This window comes from Lates calcarifer, unplaced genomic scaffold, assembly GCF_001640805.2.
Source record: "Lates calcarifer isolate ASB-BC8 unplaced genomic scaffold, TLL_Latcal_v3 _unitig_1677_quiver_2255, whole genome shotgun sequence".
NCBI classification, from domain to species: Eukaryota; Metazoa; Chordata; class Actinopteri; family Centropomidae; genus Lates; species Lates calcarifer.
Window position 1 is genome coordinate 1,462 of NW_026115682.1, and position 19,120 is coordinate 20,581.

The 19,120-nt window shown below is 43.9% G+C and overlaps 2 protein-coding genes across 2 annotated transcripts; both read right to left on the reverse strand.

The window, feature by feature from the left end:
• Positions 1-372: 372 nt before the first annotated feature.
• On the reverse strand, positions 373-5,564 carry LOC108890078 (ankyrin repeat and SOCS box protein 1). Its single transcript, XM_018686867.2, has 5 exons — positions 5,184-5,564; positions 4,415-4,553; positions 3,303-3,605; positions 2,359-2,741; positions 373-1,646 (listed from the first exon to the last, which is right to left on the reverse strand). The coding sequence occupies exons 1-5, from the start codon at positions 5,284-5,286 to the stop codon at positions 1,516-1,518; spliced, it is 1,059 nt and encodes a 352-aa protein (XP_018542383.1). The 5' UTR covers positions 5,287-5,564; the 3' UTR covers positions 373-1,515.
• Positions 5,565-7,086: 1,522 nt separating this feature from the next.
• LOC108890079 (TRAF3-interacting protein 1) lies at positions 7,087-10,104 on the reverse strand (the record flags this gene model as incomplete). Its single annotated transcript, XM_018686868.2, is given in 2 exon segments — positions 7,087-9,671; positions 9,887-10,104. Coding segments are annotated over 2 exon segments (384 nt in total), but the record flags the coding sequence as incomplete, so codon positions are not given.
• Between the last annotated feature and the right edge of the window lie 9,016 nt (positions 10,105-19,120).

Sequence of the window (19,120 nt, forward strand, 5' to 3'; positions counted from 1 at the left end):
TTCCTCCCCCACAAGAGCTGATTAACCAATAGTGAGCTGAGGCTTTGCTGGATCGAAAGCTCGCACCATCTGCAGGTTATGTTGCCCTGATATCGACAGAGGGGGAATTTTTGTCCCACTGGATTTAACCAAAACTAAACTCCAGAGATTCTGTCCATGACATCGCCTGGGATATTTTGGACTGTAGCAGATCTTGGAAAGGGTTGTGAGGAAAGGAGGAGGAATAATGCGCTCGTGTTCGCTCCAGGAGATGGCTAACAGAACAGGAAGCACGGAAAGTGACCTTACTTTTGAAGAATCTCTCTGCTTTCTGCTGGTGTGGAAGCCCTTCTGTGGAGTTTTGGACGATTGAAAAACATACAGGAGAGAATAGAGAATTATTGCACATTTACTGTATGCAAATAAGGATGAGATATACAAAGCAAAAATGCATGGACATTTCAAACAGTAAAAATATGAGAATAGCTGTGCAATAGATTTGCACAACAGACAAAAGGTGCAGTAGAGTCACAGAGAGGGCAGCTTTCTGGCTAATAAATACAAACCTGTTCTATTCATCATAAATAAATCTCATCCACTTTTTAACAGATTGTCAGTGTTACAGAGAAAGTTTCCTTAAATGTGCTTTAACAGTGTATGTTTTCTACAAAGTCCCCTTCAATGATTTTGATGGTAACATTAACAATTCCAGTCAGTCAGGATCCAGGACCTTTAACTGCCCATTTATGGTTTTCTAAATGTTTTTTCTTCTTAAATAAATAAATAAATTCACACTTTATTATTCTGGTTTATCGTTAGTGGTTCTGCTTTGATCAATCTTAAAGCCATTTTTCAAAAACTCAATGTTAAGGCATACGGCTGAAAAAGATCTACGTCTATCACCGCCCAGCATTCAGTGTAAACACAGAGCACAGTCCCGCCCTTACATCGCCAGCCTGATCTATGAAGGGAATGCATCAACAGAAGCAGAGTTAGAACAGAAGGATGCTGGGCTGCGCAGTTCGCCTTCCACTCTGGTTGAGAGTTGGTAAAAGGCTTCAAACCAAACAGATAAATGAGGAATCCAAGGAGCTGGATCTGGAAAAGGTTCCTCTGACTCTGGCTGGAATATTTATTACATGGGATGTTTTAATAACAGCAAACCAAACGACATTCTCACTGTGATCGTTAAGCTGAAACACATTATTTGCAGTAGGACCAGGACGTATCCTGGTGATCTGGGGAGTCACAAGGCAAACATTTAGGATACACACAGTTTCCACAGGTCAGGAGACATTAAGGCTTCTCTGATAAGTTAAGAAGCATTTCGATAAAGTGTTACGGTAACAGGAAGATTACACAACTTTAAAATGTCTGAAAAATAATATTAATTACTGCTCATTATTACAAAATAATAAGCAATTAGCAAACTGGGTTCAGAAAATGCTCTATCATGTGGCTTGTCTTTGAGATTGATTGAGGTTTTTTTGGACCGGGCTGGGTGAGCTCTGTAGAAGATGAGAGGGTGGATGGTTGTCAGTTTTTGTGGAGCAGGAAGTTCTTGATGGGTTCTGGTAGAGGTAACGAGGGTATGTGGTTTAGACGACTTTTGCCCATCGCCCTGCGGATCCTGATGCGACACAAGTGTGTCAGCCTGCGAGGACACCCTGAGAGAGAGGAAAGGAAGGATCTCCTTAGCTGCTGCAACAGGAGAACTATGAGTTACGTTATGAAATCCTCGAGCCAAATGGAGATAAACTGGCGAATATTTCTGTGCCTTTTGTATCATTCACAGCAAGCACTCATGTATCATCACTGAACAGCATGTTTCACATCTGTAAAAACACACTGCATTGTGGGATTGTCAGTGGAAAGTAGTGTGATAGACACTCATTCCATTTCTTTACGTGCAGAATTCAGACACTAAATAAAATGGCTGACGGTAAAAACTGTGCACAATATAGTAAACAGGGAATGAGTCTGGATGCAGCCCAGGACCCTGAAACTGAAGCAGCCATCATTAATTCATTATTCACACATGGGCCTTTGTACACGCCAGATGCTCTGAATTAGAGAGCTCCTAGGTGTGTAGGTTAAGTCGGGCGTCGCTCAGAGAGGTTTTTTCTCTGTGCAGTGGCAGAGCGAGACTCTAGGTCATCCCAGAAGTTAACAAATGGCCCATGGATGTAGGGAGGTCAAAGGACAGAACATTTGAAGCACATGGCTGCAGGGCCCCTGTGCTCCAAAAATGAACTTCATTTAATTGACTTCATTCTAGTTGAATGACCTCTGTATAAAACCCTTCCTAGAACAGCTCCTGGTTAGGAACATACTGTATCTGTCCTCACTGATGTCTGCATGCTCAGACGTTTTACTCACTCCTCGCCTCCAGGAAGACCCTGAGCGCCTCAGGATCCACCTTCCTCCGGTTGGGAGCCTCCAGCTCTGACTCATCCCAGGGCACGAGGGCCGGGTTGGCCCCGTGGTCCAGCAGCAGGTGGATGAAGGCCACCTCGCATCCGTGACGCAGCACGGCGTCCAGCAGGCAGGAGGCCAGGCCGCGGGTCAGGGCCTCGTGGCAGACAGGCCCGGTGTAGTTGAAGTCGGGCTGCGCGCCGGCCTGGAGCAGCAGCTGGAAACAGTGGAGGTGGTGGTAGGCAGCGCTGATGTAGAGAGGACACACCACCAAAGTGTTGAGGGTGCGGGCGCTTAAGAGGAGCCGGGGACCCAGCTGGTGGTCCATGTCCACATCAGCATTGAACCTGGACGGAGGGAGAGCCACGGATACAGTTTTACAGCTTCTGTAAAACCTTAAAGGCCCCTGAAGAAAACAACTGCACAGAACATGATCGTGAAATAAGAAGATTTGAGAGGACAGCCTGTACTGCAAGTTTAAATTTGAGCCAACGTACTATACAAACAATGTACATGGACTTAAAAAAAGCAATTAAAATGGACGATGTTTGTCTCCTCGGTCTATTCAGACTATTTCTTCTTGTCAAATATTCATCTGTCAGTGGGATTACTGTCCAATGTGGGCTGCTGCTGCTGCTGACTAATGAGACTGTGACTGAAAAGATTTGTGATTGTGCATTCCAGGAAAGATGAAAGAGGCAGGAAATGACCTAACTTCTGCCTGGAGCAGTGGAAAACATTGCATCACACAGCGAGCGACAGATCAAAACGCTGGCCCTCACACAATCTACTGCATCGACCAAACATTAATAAGTGAAGGCTGAAGGACTGGTCCTTCTCAGTGAGCTCTGACAGGACATTCACCTGGATACTGAAGTGAGAAAATCCCACGCTCAGTGCGACCTCACCTGATGAGCTCCTGCAGTATGTCCAGCCTCCCCACCCGCGCGGCGTGGTACAGCGGGGTGCTGCGGTGGTGTCGGCTTCCGTTGGGATCAGCTCCGGCCTCGAGGAGGATCCGCACGCAGTCCAGGTGACCGTTGACCACGGCCACGTAGAGGGCCGTCTGGCCTTTGACGTCGACCAGGTCCACCTCGGCTCCCTGGGCGATCAGATAGGCCACGCAGGCGGCGTGTCCCGCCGTGGCTGCGATCCGCAGAGGGGTGCAGGGCAGGCAGCCACAGCACCACACAGACTTCTCGTTGATACGCCTGGCACCAAGGGACAGAAGGGACGGGTTATTAGATTTATGCATGCTTTATGAGAATAAAAGCACAAAACACACACAAAAACAGGACCAAAATATCACTGCTCTGTGGTCAGCACCAAATCAAATATTTAAAAAACGAGCTGCTAAAATAAACTGCCTTCAGCACTACTGTGACAGCCAAGCTGGGACAGGCAGGGCAGGACAAACCCAATGAGGTAAAGCTGTGTTACTGAAATAACAGCGTGTTGTAAACCATGTGGAGGAGAGATGAACTGCTGTAAGCCAGTAATAACGGGTTGGCTGGGTGTGGAGATTGGGAGCGAGTATGATTGCTGCTACAACCACTGAGGGGCTGGGGTTCAGTGTGTGCTGACCACGGTAAGGTGGCTCTGTGTGTCGCACTGGGCTGATCCAGGATCTGTTCCAGTACTCTACGAGGACGGGATGCCACCGACTCTACTGAAGCGTTGTGTTTGATTTCTGCTGTGGTTCCGACTAAAAGCAGCAAAGAACCCACAGATGGAGTAAGGTGGTGAAGACAAAAGCTCCCGACATGTGGCCTGCATTAAGCCTGTATATTAAGACTGCTTTGTGGTGGGGATGAGTGTAAGGACACACTCTATACAGCATGTGTGTCTCTCAAGCTGTCACTCAGCAAACCTACTGAACAAAGCCACACAGCAGAGAAACCACAGACCACTTAGTGCCACACAGGAACGCTGAAGGACACAACGAGCTGCCAGTTCTGCAGTCACAGTGAGGCCTTCCCCTCTCCATCCACCCAGAGTCCCATCCCACCACAGCACACACCGTCTGAACTCGTCCTCCTGCAGCAGGTTCCTCAGCGTGTCCAGATCTCCGACATAGGCTGCGTTGTGGAGCCGCATGTCGTCCTGCTCCAGAGGTTTGTCGCAGAACTGCTCCTGGAGCCATTCCTTCAGGTTACGGCCTGGTAAAGAAAATCCTTACGGTTAGTCACAGCTGTGTGAAAAGATACTGGTGTAGAAAGTTTCTCTGATATTTCAGCCGCCTCAGCACAGATCCCCCAGTGTTTTTAAGTTCTAACCTGCGTAAACAAAGTCACATTAGGGCCGGATGTGAGCACTCTTCTCACTGTGCATCATATTGTTATATAACTGCGTTAGCCTCCCTGCTGATTGTGGGAATAAAACACTAATTCTGTGGTGAATTCATTCCTCATGTTCCATGCAGAGCTCCTGGCCCCGGCTCACGGACTGCTGGCTCCTACTGGGACCAGAAATAGACAAGAGTTACCGAGCAGCTTCTCATGTAGTTACTGTGGGGGTATAGTGTTAATACTCTGCAGGTGTTCCTATTATTGTGTCCACCCTGTGAAAATCAGATGCACGCAGATCTTAGTCTGCGTCCTGCTGAAATCAATCGATCATGACTCTAGAAAAGCACAGATGAAGTGCAGGGAGGGCTGCGCTGGATGTTCAGGCCACACCTTATAAACAGGAGTCACCACACCTGCGCGTGCTGTCCTCTGAGACACACCACGGTCCCCTGTGAGGACTGATGACTCATGGCTGCTCACACTTCACTCAGCCGTGGTTACCTGCAGCAGTGGCACCGGGCAGATCAGACACAGTGATGAGCGGAGGGAAACTGATACTGGGCGGGTCGTCAACATCCGCCTGAGCCTCCGGACCGTCGGCCATGATCCTGAACCGTCACACCGTCACGACCAAGACACTGGGGCTTCGGCAGCAGACCGACGCCGTTTTCCAAACCAACGATCTGGATCAGACGAGATGCATCAAAATAAACAAACGTGACTTGTGTTGGTGACGGCGGCTGCGCCTTGCGCTCACTGCGGCTACTTCCTGACTGCGCTCAGATCAGCTGGACGGATTTAAAGGGGACGCGCCTGAGCAGGACCTGGACCGGACTGAGGGAGGTTTTAAACACCTGGTAGAAGACAGACAACCGACAAAATAAATACATAAAAAACTGAAAGAATTCTGAGAAATGTCATTATTCTCTGTTACTTTTCTTTTCCAACATGGACGCAGATGTTTCACCGTCTTCACCACATGTGAGGAATACAATCCTGATAGAGAAATACTAAACATATTAAATTATTGGCCAAAAGAAAGTCAGTTTTAATAACTCTAATGTATAAACTTATAGAATAGAAATATCATCTGGCTGCTACACCCGCAAAAAAACAAACTAAACCACACAAACAAAAAGACAGAGGACGTGATTAGTGTCCTAAACAGTCATCTTCAATACTGTACTTGTACTAATAACATATAGGGAGAGGACATTACAGCCTCAGAGCTGACAAACACACATAAAATATTTCTTATAGCTGTGTGGCACAGTGTGATGAATGTGTTTATATTTGTATGAGGTCGTGTTAAAGGTCAGTGAGTGGTGCCAAAAGGGCTCATGAGGTTTGGATGAGACACTGTATATCCATGTTTCTGTGTGCACAGAGACGAGGCTTCCTGTTAAAATGTGCACAATACTCAAAATGTAGTGTCAGCTGTTTGTTTTTTATTTTTATTTTTGCTGTTAATCTGTGGTGAGTCATTTCTGGGTGGGTAACGTACACCAGAGAGGCATGCAGCCATAGCTCTAGACACCGAGGCCCTGGTGCTGCTCTAAAAATAAAAGGACAGGTCAACAGTGCCATGAGTCCCTGTTAGTGAACAGGTTGCTTACAGAGCAGCAGTAAAAACACAAGACTGTTTCAGGGCGGAAACAGAAACACAGGTTTGAAACTTGATGTGGTGATAAAACAGATTCCAGTTCAGCGGACTACAACTTTTTAGAGACACAGTTTTAATCATTATTAAGTCACAGGAGATGAAAGTTTCATGAGGCAACTTCCACAGAAGTGAAAGTAAAAGGTGTAGTCAGTCATTAGCAGCATGAACTATTGTGACATTCAAAGGCCAAAACCAACTGCGCTTTTTCTAAATCGTGAAGAGGCAGTCCGGTCTCAAGTCACTTCTTCTTTGTGGAACCTTAAAGTAAAAGCTAAATGCAGATGAATAATGAAGCGGTCCTTTTTTTAATCCACCTGTTGAGACTGGGGCCAGCGTCTTTGCTGAAAGCAGGTGTCCTTCAGCTAAATCTCTTACTTGCATCACAATTGCTCTGTCCAAATCTGGCTTAATAGCTGTTAAAGGGGGACTCCTAATATGTTTTGTGCGTGTTGCAGCTGTTTCGTGACTCGCTAATGTTGCTTGAGGGCCTTAAAAAGAAAGTTAAATGTTTTACTTCTGTCAACGAGTCTCCTTCAGAGTGTGACTTGGCCGTACCAGACGCCACAAGGTTATTACATGAACTTGTCAAAATTACAAACCAGGGTCATTTATCATTTTCATAATCTAACTCCAGCAACACAGACCTCTCATTAAGTTTCCATTATAAAGCTAAGCTGACTTTGAGTCTGTATTTCTCAGCAACACTCTGACTCTTAAAAATGATGAGAAATGACAAATATGTATTGCAATATAACCATTTATTTCACTCCACTACAAAATTATAATCATTATTTGAACTATGATACAATCTCCACATATACATAATGTACAGTTTAAAGAGAAACTGAAAATATGATACAAATAGTGTACAGTGTAAATGGTCCTTTCTCACTTTTCCATGAGTTTTGCTTTGAAGATTTTTTAATTGGATTTTTTTTATAGGTTAATGTTCTAATTTATATTTAGTGGATTAAATATAATACTGATATAAAATGTAGTAAAATCAGACTAAATGATACGTTAAGACTGCTGAGTCCTTATAGCCAATAGCTCACAAATGAAGAGTGTTAATGAGGATATTTCCAGACTGTCCCTGTTAGTGTTTAAAGACAGCAGTGTTTTCTTATAACCACCAACATAAATAGGGTTCATAGTATCCATTTAAATGTGTTTTTCCCTCAAATATACATTAGTAATATCACAGAAGTAATTCATGTTCTTAGCACAGATGGTGTGTCATCTGCTCTACTGGTAATAATCCATCGATCTGATGAGGAAATGGAAGTGGAACCCAAGTCTGAGCAGAAAATGAACATTTTGGTCGTTATGCAGAGAGAGAGCAGTCACAGCACAGTACGTACGATCATCACATCACCTTCTGAAAAATGAAACTGCAACCGCTCGGCGTTATGGGAAAAAAAAAAGATTATATTGATCAACCCAACCATGATGTCACAGCAAGTGTTTCCTAAAAACACTGAGAGTGTGTGTGCCCTGGGAGGCAACTCTGCAGAAGAACCAACAGAGGTAGCGACTGCATGTGTACAAGTATTAACAACAATGTAAAATGACAGTTGTATTATTACTTAAATATGGAAACTGCATGTTCATTCAGGGTGAGAGAGGCCACTATGCAAGAAAACATTTGGATTTGTGTTCATTCACACATGAACAACAATGAGATGTTTCAATTATTGGAGCTTTGAGAAAAACAGTTATCAATTATCAGCCTAGTATTGCTTCATATTTCCATGTTAGCTACATGTGTACAGCACATTTCTTCAGCCACAAAAGGAGATGGTAAAATATCATCTTTTTTCATTTATAAAGACATGAAAGTTCACACAAAAAGTTGCCATCTAACCAAACATCGTGTCCATCCCCAAAAAAAGGATGAGTTTGGCAAATTCTACAGTACAAATAAAGTTTGAGGGACCTGCACAATCCTGCACGTTCACTGTGAGGAGAGTCAATCTGTTTCTCTGGGTTTTTTTGTCCCTAAAAGTACATTGGATTACTGTTGTTGTGCAATGTTAGGTTTTGTAAGAAAGGTACAAGAGAGAGAAGAAGAAATCTTAACACTGCCCAAAAATGTTTTCCAAGAAATTCAAAGGCTCCTCCTTTAATCTCTCTTAGCAAAGTGCCATGGTGCTTCAAAAATGGAAGAGTGAATGAAGGAACATTTAGGTAAACTGTAAGTATTGTTTTTTAAAGAGGGGATAAGGTTGTTGTAAGCAAAGAAAACGCTTGCTGAAGACAGTCTAAATCCTCCTTTTTTAGGGAGGGAGCTTGAGGGAAGAGGCTTGAAAGACAAGGTTTGGAAGAAAAAGAAAAGACTGTTATAAAAGGTCCCTGGACAGATTCAAACCAGGGCTCCACAATCCTGTAACAACTGAATCAGTCAACTGGGTCACACACGACCCTCCACATTCATCCTAGATTTCTCCAGGAAAGAGAGAGAAAATTTATTAGAACTTTCCTCCTGTTTCAACCGTCTGAATGTGCAACGAGAAGGTTTAATTATTGTTGTATAGCTAGTCCAACAGCACTACAGCAGACGCAATAATCACCATGGAAAACGGCAAATGAAGCAGAACACACGTCTGCTCATTACTCCAAGAAAACTGAGTCCTGTGTGACAAAGATCCAGGTCCTCAGGACTTGGAAAAATGATGTGATGTGTGCCACACTGAGTAATTAAAAGAGTACAGTTTGGTCTAATGACAGCTGAGCGTGTGGCAAAATCAAGCATTAAATATAACTATCTAGTCTGACTATAATGAGCTGTGCAGTGGCTCATTCCACAAAGGCACCGTTACAGAACAGGGGCAGAGGATGGGGTTAGGATAGTGTGCAGAGCAGGAAGATCAATTTGAATTATTTATGGAGTTATTTCTCCAACTCTACCGTCTTCTTTTTGCATTTTATCACACAGTTATGTTGAAGTCAGAGCTCTAAACCATGGCATGGTGGTTTTATTTACCAGCATCTGCCTTGTGTTTATTTCCCACCGTGTAGTAGAAATATGTGTTTTTTTAGGTCCATCTCCTGTTCTGACAGGAAAACCTAAAAGTGCAGTGTTTGGTCCTTTTCCCACATTATCTCTAAGAAAAACAGTCTGCATTTTTTAGAGGATTTTCTCTGGACCATGTTTCTCACTTCAGGTTCTTGAGGAGAAGTTGATTCCTGTCACCATCTTCTGGATCTTCTCTTCGTTCTTCAGTATGTTGGACCTTACAGCACAAATCTTGTCCTGCTGGTCCTTGATCAGCTGCTCCAGCTCAGCTAGTTCTGCTTTAAGAGGCTCCACTGCCCGGTCTGTCGCTCTGCAGAGAACACCAGCAAAAACCAAGAAGGAATAATTCATTTCTTACATGAGTTGAGATTTCAGTTTAAGAAAGGTTTGACAACACGTGAAGTGACAGATGTTAGAGAGCTAGCACTGTTGCATGAGAGTCTGTGTATGGAGCAGTGCTGGAAATTAAACAGACTTCATTCAACGACTCCTAACTTCATGCATGCTGTGCATGTGCCAACCCACCTCTGCTCCTGCAGCAAGGCCTGTGCGTGCTCCTTGTTCTCCCGTCGCCAGGTGTGCAGTTCAGCCTGCATGGCGTCCATGTCCTCCTGGATGTAGTCCATGATCTTGCCCAGAGGCAGGGAGCTGCGGCACACCGTCTGGATGGACGAACGCAGCCGCTCAATCTCCCTCCTGACCATGTCCCGCTCTTTCTTCCGCGCCGCTTCAGACACCGAGTTCTGGAAGTGAAAGTGTTAGAGGTGGGAGCAAAGCATGAAAACATCAAATACAGCTATAGGAGTGTGTTCGTTGGTGAAACTCATTATATTTCAGAAGTATGCTGAGTCTTACTGGGCAAAGAAAGAAACTAAGTTTTCAGATGATCTGCTTGACTTTACACAGCGCTGTATCAAACAGCTGTACGAGTACACACCAAAAACACACAAGAATCACTTGTGTGTCCCTAGACCAAAACATAATAAACCCTCTTTAGGAATTCTACCTTTGCCAGCAACTGGAGCAAGGCTGCATTTAGTGGTTTAGGACTTCAAGGCTAAAAATGTTAGGCAGGAATTCTACCAACCTAGCTGTATATATAAAGATCAAACGTGCGGCTGAATTGTGTCGGGCAAAGAAGGGGGACTGGTTGACTGGCTGGTGAAGGCTTCCAGTGTATGGTGTGTGGTTGAAGGGGGTTGTGTGTGTGTGTGTGTGTGTGTGTGTGTGTGCGCGCTATATCCCAGTTACACTCAGTCCCTTGATGGTAAGAAGGAGGGGAAGGTATCAGGGAAGGACCTCCCTTGGCAGGGAGCAAACCCAAGGATGTTTGCTCAGCTGGGCTTCGCAAGGCCTCTGACAATGTGTGTGCGTATATGTGTGCGTGTGTAACGCAAAGGCACTCAGTATTGCAACCCTAAAGCCACACACACACAAACACCAAGCCGAGGATCATACAGTGGACACACACAGCCCCCACCCGCACTCTCGGTCTTAAAGTCCTGTTTATTTTAGTAACAGGCTGTGGCAGTGGGGTTATTTTACTACAGTATTGAGTAACAACTACTACACTTATTCATCCTTTCAAGTTCAACTCTTGGCCCAAATTATGCTATTTGGCTGCACAGATGGGAGCACCTGCCTTCATGCGGCAGCAGAAAGCAGACTTGCGACAGTGTGTAAGCTAAATGACAGCTCCCTCTTCAAAACACACAATCTGTCACACAGCGCGCTCACATGTAACATTTTCCTTATCAAGCCATCTCTTAAAACCAAACAGCTCGGTAATTACGATTTTAAAAAGCGCTGTGACGAGACCAGACCACACGGCAGAAACGAACTCAAACGTCATCGTTTGCCGTCATTCCTTTTCAGGAAGCAAGTACAAATTTCTGACAACCTCACTCTTTGTTACCCGTTTGCGGTGGCTCGAGAGTGTGAGGGTTGAAATACCTTGGCCCGGCGGCTCCCCCTACGAGGTGGGTGGCTTTCCACTGGGCGCCGCGAACCCTGCAGCTAGACAAACACTCCATGGCTCATTCGGCCTGCCTGGCTGCGGTTTGCCCTGCATAGCCCAGACAGGACCCATGGTTTCTTTCTATTTGCTGCCCTCTTGCTACCTTAGCTGCCCCCCACCCCACCCCCACCTCTCCTTCTCTGCTGGAAAATAAAAAACCTGGCGTGAAAACATGACCCCTGGTTCGTGTGCACTCTGTCCGGGTGGATATAAATCACTGCTTTATGGAGGTCTCTGTCAGGGTCTACGAGACCTGTGTGCTCCTAGTTTTCCTTTTTCTCACCCAGATCACAGAACAATATTTAGACGTGGTGACCACAGAGGAGTAGGAGGTGAGAGAGGAGGGAGGGGGGCAGGTTTTCCCATTATCTCAGACATGATGAAGGCTCATGGAGACGCAGAGGACAAAGCCTCTGGCGTATGCTAGAAAGGACAGGTGGACTAATAGCAGCTAGTTCGATTGTAGAAGGAGAAAGCACATGAATAAATATTTGAATCTTGTTTTCATCAGCCTTGTTTTCAGAGGGCAACATTTTTTGTGAGCTGAATTATTTGCTTTAACTACAAACTCAGTGCCTGGGTCAACAGAATAAAATTCTAATGGACGTACTATAACACTGCAGGGTACACTACAATGAGAAATTCACCCAGTCATCACATGCCTAATCAGCTTAATTAGGAAATACGTGCAAAACTGTGATTTATGGAGTGCTTATAGGGAGAGAAAAACATTCTTCAAAGTATCCTCTGACAAGAAAAATGGCTCGCAAGCATAAAGCCTGTCAGTGGCGGAGCAACCTCAGGAGTTTCATTAACTAGGAAAACAAAAATTGAAACACTAGTTGTATAGCTGATAATGAGAAATCAGCTTCCATTAGAAGGAAAGAAACCTCACTCATTACTGCTCATTTATCAGCGTAACTTTGGTCGGAACAAGTGGATGAGAGACACATGTAACGACCTCTCAGTGGAGCTGCTTTGCCCACAATCAAGATGAATCAATTTAAAGTTAAGTAAAAGTCGTTGTGGTACGTGCACAGCTAACTCAAATGTTAATTTCTGAAGACCATCAATCTTTAAAGCTCTTTTAAAAATGGGATTTCAAGTGAATTCCTCTCACAGCACCACCAGTTAAAATATGAAAATCAGGCTTTGTCAAAGTATATTACAGATCACTGAAGACCACATATAACAACTAAAGAGCTTCTGGGAACAATTCTCTCTGCTACCGGCGCTCATTTGGAGACACTGACACACACTCTGATGGTTTTTACAGTGTGTTCCTCACGCAGATCTGAGAGGTGAGCCAGGGAGCGAAGCATAGGATGAGAACTGGCTCTGGACGTTGTTTATGGGCTTCCTAGCTATTTTTCATAGAAGGCCATTTAAAAGTCTAGCTAGATCATAAAAATAGCTTGGAGTCAGTGAGGTGAGGAGAAAAGCTGACAGCCAATGAGGTTACAGGATGTTGTTGCAAGGTCACTGTAGTCCCTTGGGGAGACAACTGAGATCACCACCCTGGGTTATGGGGTGAACTGGAGGGAAACCTCCTAAGGGACCGGCGGGTGTAGTAACATCGAAAACAACATTACAATTAAAGCTGCGAGCAGCGTTGAACGGGCCCTCGCACCCGGCGCCCGTCGGGGGAGCGGCGACCGCGGGACCCCGGCAACCGCGGGGTCAACGCAGGTCGCAGGGCACACGCTGGCGTAACAGTTCACACTTCCGAGATGTAAAAATTTTAAATAAAAGCTTTTATGCTAATTATTTTCTGTGATAATATTTTTCAGAGCTCATCATCTGTGACAGCTCTTGGCTCTCCTGACTGTAACCTCTCTGTGGCAGCTTCTCACAGACTCAATCAACTCCTCTTCCCCTCCCCCCTCAAACACAAACACAAACACAAACACAAACACACACACACACACAGATACCCCCTCCCAAAAGGAGATAAAACTCAGTTTTAACTTGAGTTTACAAGCTTTGAGCTTTGAGCAAAAGCATTTTTTTGCAAGTTCTGTTATTGGGTGCATATATAAATCATTTATGCTTAAACAAGGCTTATAATGAAGTTATTTGAACAGTGAATATCTCATCTGCCTAAAGTCAGGGCGAAGCCACTAACCAGCTGTAGGGATGGGTATCATTAGGATTTTATCTTTATCCATACAGACCCCTATCAGTCCAGCTCAGACTGTTACTGGTTTAAGAGAGTGAAGTTTATAGCAATTTGCAAAATTTGGAGATTAGTGACAAACTAACCAGTTAGACTACATACAGACAAGCTTTCATTTTAGCTGTTAGTAACAGTTTGCCATGAGCTTAACCAGCGTGCTGTGCTTCGTGTTAAACATGTCATGAGACTGTGGACAACGTTTGAGCCAGCTTTGACATCTGCAGATATGAGTTTCTGAAGAGGGGCCTGCTGAGGTTAGATGTGCTGAATAATATCCATTTTCATATCAGAAAAAACACTGCATTAAACATTGTCTTAGCTCACTGAGCTGAGGTCAACAGGTAATATAACCAACCTGTGAGGTGGCTCACCCCCGTAAGATAAACACATAAATGATCCCTGATAGAACCGATAATTAAAGGCACATCAGTGACAGGGAATGCTATTAAAACTAAACTATAAACTGGTGACATTAACTGCAAAAGAAGATTTTTATTGATACATTTCAGGTAGAATTTAGTTTTCAATAAGGAAAATGCTGTAAGAAACCTGAATTTGTTGCAACAAATTTAAAATAAAAGCTTTTATGCTAATTATTTTCTGTGATAATATTTTTCAGAGCTCATCATCTGTGACAGCTCTTGGCTCTCCTGACTGTAACCTCCCTGTGGCAGCTTCTCACAGACTCAATCAACTCCTCTTCCCCTCCCCCCTCAAACACACACACACAGACACACACACACAGAGACCCCCTTCCAAAAACCCATCAAAGAGTAATACAATGGCTCCATCTGTAGGATAAAGTAGAGAGTCGCAACAGGAAGTTACCCCAAAATCTGAGGTTTCAAACAGGAAGTTGGGTTTCCGAACTTTGACAGGCCAGAACCGGCACACGCTTCGACCCAAACTCACAATTTTCGGAGCCAGTCTTCCAAAAATTGTCAAGGAGGGGCTGACAACATTTGAAGTGAATCTGGTCACCCGTCTAGAAACTGGACATCACACTATAAAATATGTCATTTCCTGCTATAAATAGGTGGTGCTACAACAATTGTATGAATATTGACATATGGATGTGTGCAGATAGGTACCATTAACAATCCTGTAAAGTTTGATGCAGTTTGGACAAAGTATGGCCGAAATATAGCAAAAATAAAGCAACTTCCTGTTTCGTGGCGAGTAATCGAACTTTGAGGGGCCATAACTTCCACGCCCTTCAACAAAAACTCAAAATCTGCCGCAATTTAACATCGTCTATGTCTTAAGAACATACTATTAAGTTTTGAAGTCAATGGGATAATGCGTCTAGGACTAGTTCGCGTTCAAGCGACCCCTGGAAATGGCCAAAAACACACAATTTTTTCACCTTCCGGTCAAAATAAAAATACTTTCTGTTGGGTTTAGAATATGGCTCCAAGAGACTTTTTGGTGCGTCATGGGATGTTACATATGTGTGCAGATTTTCAGATTTTTAGGCGCAACGGGCTTGAGGGGCTGTTCCGTTTAAAAATGTAGGTGGCGCTACCGAGGGCATTTTACCACGCCCATGCTCAAGACCCCTAAATTATTAAATTTTTCGCCGTGCCTGACGCGTCTGCAAATTTTGGTAAGTTTTCACGCATGTTAAGGCCCTCAAAAAGCCGATCTAAGAGGCGGAAAAAGAAGAAAAAAAATAATAATAATAATAATTAAAGCTGCGAGCAGCGTTGAACGGGCCCTCGCACCCGGCGCCCGTCGGGGGAGTGGCAACCGCGGGACCCCGGCAACCGCGGGGTCAACGCAGGTCGCAGGGCACACGCTGGCATAACAGTTCACACTTCCGAGATGTAAAAGTTTTAAATAAAAGCTTTTATGCTAATTATTTTCTGTCATAATATTTTTCAGAGCTCATCATCTGTGACAGCTCTTGGCTCTCTTGACTGTAACCTTCCTGTGGCAGCTTCTCACAGACTCAATCAACTCCTCTTCCCCTCCCCCCTCAAACACAAACACAAACACACACACACACACACACACACACACACACACACACAGAGACCCCCTTCCAAAAATCCATCAAAGAGTAATACAATGGCTCCATCTATAGGATAAAGTAGAGAGTTGCACCAGGAAGTTACCCCAAAATCTGACCTTTCTGAGACAAAATTGGGTTTCCGAACTTTGACAGGCCAGAACAGGCACACGCTTCGACCAAAACTCACAATTTTCGGAGCCAGTCTTCCAAAAATCCTTAAGTCTGTCCTGACAACATTTGAAGTGAATCTGGTCACCCGTCTAGAAACTGGACATCACACTATAAAATATGTCATTTCCTGCTATAAATAGGTGGTGCTACAACAATTGTATGAATATTGACATATGGATGTGTGCAGGTAGGTACCATTAACAATCCTGTAAAGTTTGATGCAGTTTGGACAAAGTATGGCCGAAATATAGCAAATTTAAAGCAACTTCCTGTTTTGTGGCGAGTGATCGAACTTTGAGGGGCCATAACTTCCACGCCCTTCAATGAAAAGTCCAAAACTTTTGCAATTTAACTTCGTCTATGTCTTAAGAACAAATTATCAAATTTTGAAGTCAATCGGATAATGCGTCTAGGACTAGTTCGCGTTCAAGCGACCCCTGGAAAAGGCCAAAAACACACTATTTTTTCACCTTCCGGTCAAAATAAAAATACTTTCTGTTGGGTTTAGGATATGGCTCCAAGAGACTTTTTGGTGCATCATGGGATGTTACATATGTGTGCAGATTTTCAGATTTTTAGGCACAACGGGCTTGAGGGGCTGTTCGTTTAAAAATGTAGGTGGCGCTACCGAGGCCATTTTGCCACGCCCATGCTCAAGACCCTTAAATTCTTAAATTTTTCGCCGTGCCTGACGCGTCTGCAAATTTTCAGGAGTTTTGACGCATGTTAAGGCCCTCAAGAAGGCGATCAAAGAGGCGGAAAAAGAAGAAAAAAAATAATAATAATAATAATTAAAGCTGCGAGCAGCGTTGAACGGGCCCTCGCACCCGGCGCCCGTCGGGGGAGCGGCGACCGCGGGACTCCGGCAACCGCGGGGTCAACGCAGGTCGCAGGGCACACGCTGGCGTAACAGTTCACACTTCCGAGATGTAAAAATTTAAAATAAAAGCTTTTACGCTAATTATTTTCTGTGATAATATTTTTCAGAGCTCATCATCTGTGACAGCTCTTGGCTCTCCTGACTGTAACCTCTCTGTGGCAGCTTCTCACAGACTCAATCAACTCCTCTTCCCCTCCCCCCTCAAACACAAACACAAACACACACACACACACACACACACACACAAACACAGAGAGAGATACCCCCTCCCAAAAGGAGATAAAACTCAGTTTTAACTTGAGTTTAAAAGCTTTGAGCTTTGAGCAAAAGCATTTTTTTTAAGTTCTGTTATTGGGTGCATATATAAATCATTTATGCTTAAACAAGGCTTATAATGAAGTTATTTGAACAGTGAATATCTCATCTGCCTAAAGTCAGGGCGAAGCCACTAACCAGCTGTAGGGATGGGTATCATTCGGATTTTATCTTTATCCATACAGACCCCTATCAGTCCAGCTCAGACTGTTACTGGTTTAAGAGAGTGAAGTTTATAGCAATTTGCAAAATTTGGAGATTAGTGACAAACTAACCAGTTAGACTACATACAGACAAGCTTTCATTTTAGCTGTTAGTAACAGTTTGCCATGAGCTTAACCAGCGTGCTGTGCTTCCTGTTAAACATGTCATGAGACTGTGGACAACGCTGAAAATATTACTTTACTAACTACTGGCTGAACAGGCGCTTTGACAAAGAAAAGGTAAAGGCCAGCAGCTTTTACTTTTCAATGCACTTGTCGTCAACTTGAGTGGCTTATATTCAGCTGGTTCACCTCGACGCCGGTGGATGTAGACATGCACTTTTCCTGTTGCCGTACACTGAGTAACACGAAAAAATCAGCTGACCCCTTGTGAAATTTCCTAACTGATCAAAACCAAACTGTAAAGACAGCATCAATCCACGCTCAGCTTTGGTCAAGGGGAGACATATGGTAAGATTACATGAATTCAAAATAACCTACAATTCCTTCAAATTAATTTGAAGCCAGTTTAATTTTTTGAGCCAGCTTTGACATCTGCAGATATGAGTTTCTGAAGAGGGGCCTGCTGAGGTTAGATGTGCTGAATAATATCCATTTTCATATCAGAAAAAACACTGCATTAAACATTGTCTTAGCTCACTGAGCTGAGGTCAACAGGTAATATAACCAACCTGTGAGGTGGCTCACCCCCGTAAGATAAACACATAAATGATCCCTGATAGAACCGATAATTAAAGGCACATCAGTGACAGGGAATGCTATTAAAACTAAACTATAAACTGGTGACATTAACTGCAAAAGAAGATTTTTATTGATACATTTCAGGTAGAATTTAGTTTTCAATAAGGGAAACAGTGTAAGAAACCTGAATTTGTTGCAACAAATTTAAAATAAAAGCTTTTATGCTAATTATTTTCTGTGATAATATTTTTCAGAGCTCATCATCTGTGACAGCTCTTGGCTCTCTTGACTGTAACCTCCCTGTGGCAGCTTCTCACAGACTCAATCAACTCCTCTTCCCCTCCCCCTCAGACACACACACACACACACACACACACACACACACACACACACACACAGAGACCCCCCTTCCAAAAACCCATCAAAGAGTAATACAATGGCTCATCTATAGGATAAAGTCGAGAGTCGCAACAGGAAGTTACCCCAAAATCTGAGGTTTCAAACAGGAAGTTGGGTTTCCGAACTTTGACGGGCCAGAACCGGCACACGCTTCGACCAAAACTCACAATTTTCGGAGGACTTCTTCCAAAAATTGTCAAGGAGGGGCTGACAACATTTGAAGTCAATCTGGTCACCCGTCTAGAAACTGGACATCACACTATAAAATATGTCATTTCCTGCTATAAATAGGTGGTGCTACAACAATTGTATGAATATTGACATATGGATGTGTGCAGATAGGTACCATTAACAATCCTGTAAAGTTTGATGCAGTTTGGACAAAGTATGGCCGAAATATAGCAAATATAAAGCAACTTCCTGTTTTGTGGCGAGTGATCGAACTTTGAGGGCCATAACTTCCACGCCCTTCAATGAAAAGTCAGAAACTTTTGCAATTTAACTTCGTCTATGTCTTAAGAACAAATTATCAAATTTTGAAGTCAATCGGATAATGCGTCTAGGACTAGTTCGCGTTCAAGCGACCCCTGGAAATGGCCAAAAGCACACAATTTTTTCACCTTCCGGTCAAAATAAAAATACTTTCTGTTGGGTTTAGAATATGGCTCCAAGAGACTTTTTGGTGCGTCATGGGATGTTACATATGTGTGCAGATTTTCAGATTTTTAGGCGCAACGGGCTTGAGGGGCTGTTCCGTTAAAAATGTAGGTGGCGCTACCGAGGCCATTTTGCCACACCCATGCTCAAGACCCCTAAATTCTTAAATTTTTCGCGTGCCTGACGCGTCTGCAAATTTCAGGAGTTTTGACGCATGTTAAGGCC